Raw genomic sequence first — 12,147 nt, forward strand, 5'->3', positions numbered from 1 at the left:
ACAATGGGCATTTTGACTTCCCCTATGGTGAACTTCTGGTCCGGGAAAAAAGTCCTGGCTTGCAGCTTCCTGAACAGGCCAGTGTTCCGAAAGATGCGTTCATCATGCACCTTTCCAGGCCAGCCTGCGTTAATGTCAATGAAACGCCCACAGTGATCCACAAGCGCCTGGAGAACCATTGAGAAATACCCCTTCCGATTAATATACTCAGAGGCTAGGTGGGCTGGTGCCAGAATTGGAATATGCGTCGCATCTATTGCCCCTCTGCAGTTAGGGAAACCCATTTGTGCAAAGCCAGCCACAGTGTCATGCACATTACCCAGAGTCACGGTTCTTCTGAGCAGGATGCGATTAATGGCCCTGTAAACTAGCATCAACACGATTCCAGTGGTCGACTTTCCCACTCCAAACTGGTTAGCGACAGATCAGTAGCTGTCTGGAGTTGCCAGCTTCCAGATTGCAATAACCACCCGCTTCTCCACCGGCAGGGCAGCTCTCAATCTCGTTTCCGCAGGATGGGGGCGAGCTCATCACACAGTCCCATGAAAGTGGCTTTTCTCATCCAAAAGTTCTGCAGCCGCTGCTCATCATCCCAGACTTGCAGGACGATGTGATCCCACCACTCAGTGCTTGTTTCCCAAGCCCAAAAGTGGCGTTCCACGGTGGTGAGCATGTCCATGAATGCCACAAGCAATCTCGTGTCGTATGTGTTACATGAGTCGATATCGTTGGACTCCTCGCTGTCAGTTTGTAGCTTAAGGAGTAACTTGACTGCCAAACGTGACGTGCTGGCGAGACCCATCAGCATATTCCTCAGCACATCGGGATCCATTCCCGCAGACCAAAAGGGAAGACAGAAAGCACAGTACAAAAAACATTGAAAGAAGGTGCCAAATGTGGACGGAAGCACAGGGATTGCTGGGATGCATCACGGGGCATTGGGACAGGACCCAGAATGCCCCGCATCCCCTTCCCACAAGCCACAGCTCCAGAATGGGAAGAGGTGCTCTGTGGGATAGCTGCCCACAATGCACCGCTTCCAATGCCACTGCAAGTGCCGCAAATGTGGCCACGGCAGTGCGTGTGCAGCTAACAGTGTGAACACACTGCAGCGCTTTCCCTATTGCACTCTCCGAGGGCTGGTTTAACTCACAGCGCTCTACGTCTGCAAGTTTAGCCATGCCCTAAGAAGAAGAAGGGACTTGTTGGAACAAATAATTTTTCACATAGCTAAATGGGTAAAAAAGTCTGACTTCCACATCATACAAAGTTGAGGGCGTCGACAGGGATTAATTCAGGATAAAAAGTTAAATCTTCAGATGTGACCTTTCTGACGTTCTTTTCTTCATTGCGGATGGGCTCAGTGGCACCTTCCTGAGGCTTCAAGCAGCGGGTATTGAGTCCTTAAAGTACTACATTTCAGAAATATATGCTGAATAAAGGCTCCACTGTCTGTCAAACCTTAGTTCACATTCACGCTGTCTCTTCGGTTGAGAAGGGAATGCTTTCCTACTTGAACCTTTGTATATAAGGAGCTGGGCGTGTAGTCGGATCTTTAGATTTGTTCTGTCAGGTTTTATGGATACTACCTTCAGTAGATGGTTCCTGCATGCTACACTCTGAGTTGTTTAATCTCTGTCTGTCTGTTCTAGTGATGGATAGTGCTGCTATAAGTGGCAACTGTCTGAATTGGCATGGAGAGATGACAGACTTTCTTACCTGTTTGGTTACCCAAGTTTGTCTACACCAGCTGGGGTATCCCACTTTTCTATTGTATTGTGTTGGTGGCAGTGGGACTGTTTCTCTGAAACTGTTATGATGTAATTTTTTAGATTTAATAGCATTTTTAGTGCTGAAAGAGCTATTAAATTTGTAGAATCAACTAGCCAGTCCCCTTGAAAGGAAGAGTGATGTCACAATAACTCCCTTTTTGCCTCTCTCACCCTTACTTCTTGGGCTAAAATTAACAGGAAAGAAATTACAATTTTTACCAGAGTCCCCTCTCTTCACTTCCCACTCTCCTAAATACGGTTGTGTAACTTTTATTTTATTTGTTTATATTTTTATAGAGCATGAAGGGAAAAAGTAAAAGTAGTCATGACTTGCTGAAGGATGATCCACATCTAAGCTCAGTTCCTGCTGTTAAAAGGTGAATACAATAGTTCTAATCTACAGAACTGCTTCAGTTTCAATATGTTAGATCTCATTGGCACCATGCACTTTCATTTTATCCATTGCTTTTTCTGAGTAACAGTTCTCTCCATACAGGGCTTCCTGCATAAAACTATTTTGTCATTAAATTCAAGTCATTGTTGGTGTGCCAAAATGTTTCCCATCACCAGAGACATGATGAGAGAGGGCTGGGAAAGAACCTTCTTATTGGCTTGGAGCACTTCATCAAGTCTTGGCCTTTGGGATTCCTTTAAAGAAATTTCACTGAATGCTCATAATATTATACATGTTTACAGTTTAGAAAACCAGATATTGGGAGATTATATATGATTAGTAAAAATATCTACTAATGCCTGATCTATGCAAGATTGCCCATCAATCAATAATAAATTTATTTATTTGTAGATGAATGGTAAAGATAGGTTGGAGACTAAAGAGTTTAGGAATAGGGAGTAATAGAGAAGGGAAAGAAAATAGATAATCACAAGAACAACAGGTTGTCGCTGTTCTCCTCCCCTAAATCCCAATAAATCCCATAAAATGTGCAATTAGAGAGAAGGCTGCCCTAGATGCTAACTACTCACGCTACAAGTCCAGGAATGGTTTATATGTGAGATCATAGATGTCCATCTTACTAGTATGAATAAAGGAAGTTTGGGTTTTTTGTTTTTACATTTCATTCTAGTATACCCACTAGTCCAAAAATCAACAGATGACATAGTTTTCCTTTTTTATGTTTTCAGTAGAATTCTTTTGACTGCCATTATTGCTTTCAGGAGCTACCTCTTTTTTCATGCTTATTCAAAGTAAGTGTAGATGAGGTATCCTGCTACTTCATCTTTGTCCAAAGTGGTCTCTAGGACCACCATAATTTCTCTAAAGGGTTATACCAGGGGTCAGCAACCTTTCAGAAGTGGTGTGCCGAGTCTTCGTTTATTCACTCTAATTTAAGGTTTTGCGAGCCAGTAATACATTTTAATGTTTTTAGAAGGTCTCTTTCTATAAGTCTATAATATATAACTAATCTATTGTTGTATGTAAAGTAAATAAAGTTTTAAAAATGTTTAAGAAGCTTCATTTAAAATTAAACTAAAATGCAGATATTATCAGTTTAGTGTGATCCTTGCCCTTGCTTTTCCTTGCTGAGTTTTCCAATGTCTGGCACATATTTGGATACTTTAAGCTGCACAAAGGCTTCTGAGTGATCAGTTGTTAAACAGCTCCGAGAGGGACAGAGGACAGTTTTCATGTGTGAAAATACCTGTTCACACAGGTATGTGGATCCAAATGCTGAAAGCATTGCAAACACAATTTTTCTTTAGACAGTTAAATTTCACTGGCAGGGATGTCCTGCAGGTCAGAACAGAGGCCCCATAATCTCTCTTGGTAGCTTTAAGTGTACTCCGCAGATCTCCGAAGTTTGATGCCCACAATTCTGAGCTTTTTAACTGAATGAGCTGCATTTCGAAATCTTCAACACCCATCCACTGAAATACAGACAAATCCAAGTTGCTTTCGTTGAACTTTTCAGGTTTAATTAGAAAATAAAGCATTGGGCCAAATCGATGGAAATCTTGAAATTTGTCAGAAAATTCTGATTCCAGTTCTTGTATGTACATTCTAATCTCAACATCAAATGCAGTGCGCTGTTCCACGTGACATGAAAGTGGTGTAAGCAGCAAATCAGGACTTAAATATCCCAGTACAGTGGTGCTGGAACAATTTTTAAGGTGGGAGTGCTGAGCTGTGTCCCCTCTTGCCCCTGTCTGCACCCCTCACTGCCACAGGCTGGGCCAGTGGGCCAGATGGGACCCCAGACCAGCAGCAGAGCCCCCTGGACAAGTGGTTGGCACCTGGGATCGTCAGCAGGCTGAGCGGGGCTGGCAGATGGAACCCCGGCTGGCTGGGGGCCGGCGGCCAGTACCTCAGGCCAGCAGCGGAGCCCCCGGGACCGATGGCCGGGACCTGGGGCCAGCAGCAGGCTGAGCGGGGCCGGCGGACGGAACCCTAGCTGGCAGCGGGCCAGCGGCTGGTACCTCAGGTTGGCAGCGGGCCAGCGGCTGGTACCCCAGGTCGGCAGTGGAACCCCTGGGACCAGTGGCCACGACCCAGGCAGTGTGAGTGCCACTGAAAATCAACTCGCATGCCACCTTTGGCATGCGTGCCATAGGTTGCCTACCCCTGGGTTATACCCACACCATCTTCTCTCCACTTGCCTGTTGTGCTCTTCACTTGGGCCAGAATTGCTTGGTTTAAGAGCACAAAGTCCTCCAGATTTGCAGAAAATGCATACATTGCTGTTTGGTTTGGAGGTCTTGAAATGTGCTGTAGCAGAGTGCGGCAGTTCCCCCTTGGCTCCTGCCTCTAAGTCCACAAAGTCACTCTGAGACCCTAGGGTTAGTATCCACTGGTGCAGTTTATTCACAGGCTTGTTCCCACCACAGTTTCACCACATACAGTTGGCCCTTCACCATCTGCAGGCAGGAGGGAGGGAATAGCTACCTCCCTGTTTCCACTCCCTGCCTTTTCCCTTTCCTTCTGCTCTTCCTCTGGCTTCCTTCCCCTGAGGCTTTTATACAGCCCCAGGCTAATTAGGCAGCAGCTATCTCTGCTTCCCCAATTAGGGCTAGGTTATCTCCAGCCAGCTCTAATTTATCCCCCTAAAGAGGAGCTGGTGTGACAGAGGGCTGAATCAGCAACCCTTTGCCCAGCACCCTATCACAGTGCTCACTAACTGAATTTACCCCTTACATAGTAGCATTGTGTTTTCTTACTGGTCTGTCCCACATTTTTCAAACTCTTCTAGCTAGTGGGTGTGACAATCAAATAGTGGAAAAATATAATCAACGGACATTATAGTGATGAGCATGGTGAAAATGGCTAGATGGGGGGGAACTCTGGCATAGTTTTAAATATATAACCTAAGTGAATTCTTGATTAAGATACTGCTGTACTGTTTTTAAATATGACTCTTATCAACAGATTCAGAGTGCTTTAGAGAAGGAACTACTATCTTATATGGATTGTCTCTCTTTTTTCCCCCCCCCTAGTGAAAAAGCAAATGAAGTGAGGGATTCAGACAAGGTGAGTGGCACTTCTTCTGCAAACAAAGTTTTGACTCATTGTAGATACTCATTCTATATTTCATGTGAATTATTGCTCTTAAGGGCGAGGTAATACTCTAAAGATTCAGCAGGGTAGAGTGTGACCCTGACCTGCCACACACCACCTCCCACATTCTGCATAGACTGCTGTCTGAACATTTCTGACAGCAACTTAGTGGTAGACAACGTTCCTCCAAAGTTATAAATCAGTCAAGAAGAAAAAAAATTATGTAATGGAACAAATACCACAAATGAAAAATCTCCAGCCACTGAGGTGTGTGAGAATCTGAGTGGAAAGATGTATTTATAGAAGCAGAATTTCAAGTAACTTTTCCTTTACTAAAAATGCCATCTATCATGGCTACAACTACACTGCATCTATTAGGATTCTCATTTCTGAGAATCAGAAACTTGAGGAATATCCTTAAGGTAAACAAACTGCAATGAACAGAAATAATACACAGTCCAGAGCCAACAATGGAACATGGAGGTTTTTTTACCTGCAAAAAAGCTCCTTCCTACATTTTATTATGGAGAATAAAACTTTTTGGTTGAAGTGTGGCTTTGCCTGAGTCTTTGTGCCAGGGGCAGCATATTATTGCACTGTCCCTAGAGCAAATTGTGATTTTGAGACTCCAGGCAGGGAAAAAATCATGTGCCAGGTATAGGCCTGGTAGAGTATAATTGCCCCAACATAACAATGCTGGCAAATGGGTTGGAGAAGCTCTCATGGGAGATAGTAGCTCTGTACAGTCTGCTCCAGCCCACACAATTACACATGGTATGAGTGACTGGTCTTAGGCTCTCTTACTCTCTTGCCATGACTTGGCCCTCAGTTTGAGCAGGAACCAGAGGGAAGTAGAAAAACTTTGCACAAACAATATTTCACCAGCTTCAACTTAAGGAACATCCATCCATACAGCATACCTTCTTAGGGGAGGCTGAACTCCCCCACTCCTTTTGGAAAAGGTTCCAGAATAGAATCATAGGGTTAGAAGGGACCATAAGTGTCAACTAGTCTAACCAAAAGGCAGGATTTGTTATGTCTAAACCATCCAATACAGATGGCTATCCAGCCTCCTTTTGAAAACCTCCAGTGAAGAAGCTTCCACAGCCTCCCGAGGCAGTCTGTTCCATTGTCCTACTGTTCTTACAGTTAGGAAGTTTTTCCCTGAGATTTAATCTAAATCTGCTGTGCTGTAATTTGAAATCATTGCCTCTTGTCCTGCCCTCTGTGGCAAGAGAACAACTTTTATCCTTTTTTTTTTATGGCATCCTTTCAAATATTTGAAGACCAGTATTATGCCCCCCCCACCTCCCTTCCAGTTTCTCTATGTCCTTTCTATACATTGCTGACCAAAACTGGACACAGTACTCCAGAGGCATAACCAGTGCCGAGTTGAGCAGTACTATCACTTCCCGTGACTTACATGCTATGCCACTGTTAATGCAACCTAAAATTGCATTTGCCTTTTTTTTTTTGGCAATACCATCTCATTGCTGACTCATGTTGAGGCTGTGATCCACCACAACTCCTTCTCAGCAATGATGCTGCCAAGCCAGTTTCCTCCCCATTCTGTATTTGTGCATTTGGGTTTTCTTCCTTAAGTGTAGCACCTTGCATTTGTCTTCGTTGAATTTCATTTTATTATCTATACCCCAATTCTCCAATTTCTCAAGATCCCTCTGAATTTTAGCTCTATCCTCCAAACTTGATCAGTATGCTCTACCTACATCTAGGTCATTAATAAAGATGTTAAACACTGGACCCAGAACAGATCCCTGTGGAGCCCCCTTGAGACCTCCTTCCATTCTGACATCATTCCATTAATAGTTACTCTTTGTTTGCAGTTGTTTAACCAGTTATGTATCCACTTAATAGTAGTTCTGGCGATCCCACATTTCTCCAGCTTACTTATCAGAATGTCATGTATATTATGGTATATTATGTCCACTGCTTTCCTTCTATCGACCAAACCAGTTACCTTGTCAAAGAAGAAAATCAAGCTGATTTGTTTTTGGTAAATCCAAGTACTGAGAGTCCAAAATGTGATTCCCTTCTGCAGGCCAAATCCAAACAATAATGCTTTATAAATGTATGGAGAAAGGATCCTGTCACAGCTTTGCAGATATCTGAAAGAAAAATACCTCTGAGATAGGCAACAACAGCAGCCTTGACGTGGCTTTCCAGCTTCAGGCCAGCCAGGTCATATTAAAAAAAAAAAAAAGAGGAGATCCACTTGGATCCTCGTGATAACCGCAATACCCAGAAAATTGTTAACAAAAGGAAAAAAGTTGGGAGCACTTTCCAAGCCTTTTACTGCACTCCAAATAGAACCCCCACGACCGTATGATGACATGACATGCTTATGAAGGTGTTCCTGGGATGAGCATGCATATATGTGGGGAAAGTTGGCAGGATAGCAGGCCCATTAAGGTGGACTTCCAACATAATTATGGGGAGGAATCTCGAATGAGTTTGAAACATCATTATATTTTTGTAAATTTATTATAAGATGGGTCAGTCACTTGGGCCTGTAGCTTAGTCACTCTTCAAACCAAAGCCACAGCCACTAGGAAAACGACCTTGAATTTAAGAAACTTAAGTTCAGAGGAATCAGGTAGTTCAAAAGGAGCTTTTGTCAGCTTTGTCAGGATCAATATCTCATGACACACGTTTTTTAATGGGAGCTTTGAAAAATGTCAAGCCCTCCATGAAACTGAAGAGGGTACAGAGATACTCATTCGTTTTTGGCCTGCTCATGATAGGTGGAACTACCAGCCACATGACCTGCATGGAGTTATCTTTTAATCTGGTCTTAAAATAGAAAGTTGAGACATCAAAGTGAGAATCCTGTTAGAGATATCTCCAGAGAAGCAGGTACATCATTTTCATTAACATATATAACAACCCCCTAGAACCCTGAGCAGGGGTATTCTAACCTGGAAATCCTGGATGCCCCATCTCAGGCATTGGCATCCTAACAGCAGGATTGTCTGGCTATGTAGACTCCCTCCTCAGGCCCTACGCTACCAGCACTCCTAGCTATCTTTGAGACACAACTGACTTCCTGAGGAAACTACAATCCATCGGTGATCTTCCTGAAAACACCATCCTAGCCACTACGGTTGTAGAAGCCCTCTACACCAACATTCCACACAAAGATTGACTACAAGCTGTCAGGAACAGTATCTCCGATAATGTCACGGCAAACCTGGTGGCTGAACTTTGTTACTTTGTCCTCACCCATAACTATTTCACATTGGGGGACAATGTATACCTTCAAATCAGCGGCACTGCTATGGGTACGCGCATGGCCCCACAGTATGCCAACATTTTTATGGCGGGCTTAGAACAACGCTTGCTCAGCTCTCATCCCCTAATGCCCCTACTCTACTTGTGCTACACTGACGACATCATCATCTGGACCCATGGAAAAGAAGTCCTTGAGGAATTCTACTATGATTTCGCCATTTCCATCCCACCATCAACCTCAGCCTGGACCAGTCCACACAAGAAATCCACTTCCTGGACACCAGGGTGCTAATAAGCGATGGTCACATAAACACCACCCTATACGGGAAGCCTGCTGACTGCTACACTTACCTACATGCCTCCAGCTTCCATCCAGACCACACCACATGATCCAATGTCTACAGCCAAGCTCTACGATACAACCGCATTTGCTCCAACCCCTCAGGCAGAGACAAACATCTGTAAGATCTCTTATCAAGCGTTTTTACAACTACAGTACCCACCTGCTGAAGTGAAGACACAGATTGAGAGAGCCAGAAGAGGACCCAGAAGCTACCTACTACAGGACAGGCCCAACAAAGGAAATAACAGAATGCCACTAGCCATCACCTTCTGCCCCCAACTAAAACCTCTCCAGCGCATCATCAAGGATCTGCAACCTATCCTGAAGGACGACCCATCACTCTCACACATCTTGGGACACAGGCCAGTCCTTGCTTACAGACAGCCCCCCAACCTGAAGCAAATACTCACCGGCAACCACACACTACACTACAAAACCACTAACCCAGGAACCTATCCTTGCAACAAAGCCCATTGCCAACTGTGTCCACATATCTATTCAGGGGACACCATCATAGGGCCTAATCACATCAGCCACGCTATCAGAGGCTCGTTCACCTGCACATCTGCCAATGTGATATATGCCATCATGTGCCAGCCATGCCCCTCTGCCATGTACATTGGCCAGACTGGACAGTCTCTACGTAAAAGAATCAATGGACACAAATCAGACGTCAAGAATTATAACATTCAAAAAGCAGTTGGAGAACACTTCAATCTCTCTGGTCACTCGATTTCAGTCCTAAAAGTGGCAAGCCTTCAACAACAATACTTCAAAAACAGACTCAATGAGAGACTGCTGAATTGGAATGAATTTGCAAACTGGATACAATTAACTTAGGCTTGAATAGAGAGTGGAAGTGGATGGGTCATTACGCAAAGTAAAAACTATTTCCCCATGTTTATTTCTCCCCTTCCCCCACCACTGTTCCTCAGACGTTCTTGTCAACTGCTGGAAATGGCCCACCTTGGTCATCACTACGAAAGGTTTTTTCTCTCTCCTGCTGATAATAGCTCACCTTACCTGATCACTGTTGTTACAGTGTCTATGGTAACCCATTGTTTCATGTTCTCTGTGTACATAAAATCTCCCCACTGTATTTTCCACTGCATGCATCCAGTGAAGTGAGCTGTAGCTCACAAAAGCTTATGCTCAAATAAATTTGTTAGTCTATGGTGCCACAAGTACTCTTTTTACGTATAAAAATTTATAATATTTATAAAAAGTAATTGTTTATATTTGCAACACGCCAGTGTGACACTTGCATCACAGATATGTGTTTTCATATTGTGCAAAGAAGCACTGTGGATATATAGAACCACCTCTCCTTCCATTCAGGATTGTATAAAAATCCTGTGTTATGTAATACACAGTAATTGTTTACATGGAGAATATTTAATTTGTCTCTTAATAAAGTTTAGAATCTGGAATCAGTTAAGATATCCTGGTTTCAGACAGATCCCAAGGGGTCCACAGACCACAGTTTAAGAATAAATGATTTAGGATATTAAATAGTGTGGAGTTAATTAATATTTAAATACATTTTTCAGAGCTACAGTCACAAATACAGGTAAGTCCTTTGTTGATACTACTGGTTCATCTTCTAAGGTACCTCTGAAAGATGTAGAGGATATGTTCCTCAGTTTACATAGTTCATATTTTGAGGCAATTACAAAATATTAGCATATATGGGCATATAAATTATAAATGTAATCATATCCGCTCTCTTGCTGAGAAGTTGTTCCCAACTTAAAAAATCCTCTAGTAAAATAGAGCTAAAATGAAAGCTGTCTGTTTAAATCAACTTAGGAAGAAGAGGAGGAGGATGACAGTAGCGATAAAGAAGAAGGTGAAATGGATAGTGATGAGAAATATCAAGTGAAAGAACGCATAGCTAAGAAGTTGAGAAAAGATAAAAATGAAAATGTTAAGCTACCATTTAAAGAAGAACCAGAAACTGAGAAGAAAACAACTAGCCGCAGGTAAGCAACATGCAAATTTTTCCTGATTTGAAATTTACAATAAGATGTTTAACTGCTCATCTTTAGCATTGCTTTTTACTATGCTGAAAGTTACATATATTTGAATTGCTGTAGTTTAAAAATTTGATTCCCCCTCCCCCTAAGAATTAATTGATTAATTCAACTGCTGAATGAAAAATTAAGAAATGTACTTATCACTGAAGTTAAATGTTTGATTTACTGCAGGAATTGTGTTAGGGTAATTATATAATTTGTATTAATTTCGTGTGGGCTTTTGTTGTTCCCACATGCAAGAATAAGATGGCTGTGTTTAAATCATGGGATTTGTAACTTTGCTGATATCTTTCTGATGTAATAGTTTACTATTTGATTCACCATAGAGAGTGAATTCAGCTCAGCCTTTCTCAAACTGTGGGTCAGAACCCCAAAGGGGTCGTGACCATGTTTTAATGTGGTCTCCATGGTTGGCATTAGAGTTGCTGGAACCTAGTGTTGAAGCCAGATCCCCGCCATCTGGAGCCGAAGACAGAGGGCTTCAGCCTTGGGCGGCAGGGCTCAGGTTACAGGCCCTCCACCTGGGGCTGAAGCCCTTGGGCTTCGGCTTTGGCTCCTCACCTGGGGCGGCGGGGCTTAAGTGGGCTCAGGCTTCAGTTCCCCCTGCTGTGGTCGTGCAGTAATTTTTGTTGTGAGAAGGGGGTCACAGTGCAATGAAGTTTGAGAACCGCTGAGAATGTGATGTGGTCAGAGATGATAATAGCATGTTGTAAAAAGCAGCAAGATAATCTAGGTGTATAATTAATCCACTTCATATGTGACAAAATTTTACAGGTTTTTCTAGCTAAAAACTATTAAATATGAACTCTGGAAGTTTATCTTGTAACTGAAATGTTAAGCTGTAGTGGTCCCTGTTGAGAAATATGGGCTAAATATTAAAGGCCTGTTAGTCATCTGTTGAATCCTGTTCCTATCAAGTAGAAAGAAATATCTGAAGAGTATTCATATCCCAGTAAACCAGATCATTAAGGCTCCAAATCTGTCACGGAGGATGCAGAAATCACAGATTCCATGACCTCTGAGAGTTCTGCAGCAGCCAGTGCGACTGACCCTAGCTGTACCAGCTGCTGCTGGAGTTGCCCTGGGGCTAGCCGCACTAGCCACTGCTCAAACAACGCCAGGCAGCTGGCCCTGGGGACCACCTGAGTAGCAGCTGTCCCTGAGACTGCCCAAGCAGTGGCCATGGAGACCACCGGAGCAGAAGCGGTCCTGAGGGCTGCCCTAGAGGTGGCTGGA

The 12,147-nt window shown here is 43.3% G+C and overlaps 1 protein-coding gene across 6 annotated transcripts in view; it reads left to right on the forward strand.

Moving 5' to 3' along the window:
* CWC27 (CWC27 spliceosome associated cyclophilin) overlaps positions 1-12,147 on the forward strand; it is a 209,690-nt gene that overhangs the window by 33,135 nt on the left and 164,408 nt on the right. For 5 of the 6 annotated variants that reach the window (XM_007058988.4, XM_043546331.1, XM_037902906.2 and 2 more), the window contains exons 8-10: positions 2,070-2,149; positions 5,223-5,256; positions 10,685-10,857. In XM_007058988.4, coding sequence (XP_007059050.2) covers positions 2,070-2,149; positions 5,223-5,256; positions 10,685-10,857 — 287 coding nt within the window. The remainder of the gene's footprint in view (positions 1-2,069; positions 2,150-5,222; positions 5,257-10,684; positions 10,858-12,147) is intronic. The other variant, XM_043546330.1, reaches the window with a different exon arrangement.

The sequence above is a fragment of the Chelonia mydas genome, chromosome 5, assembly GCF_015237465.2.
Source record: "Chelonia mydas isolate rCheMyd1 chromosome 5, rCheMyd1.pri.v2, whole genome shotgun sequence".
NCBI classification, from domain to species: Eukaryota; Metazoa; Chordata; order Testudines; family Cheloniidae; genus Chelonia; species Chelonia mydas.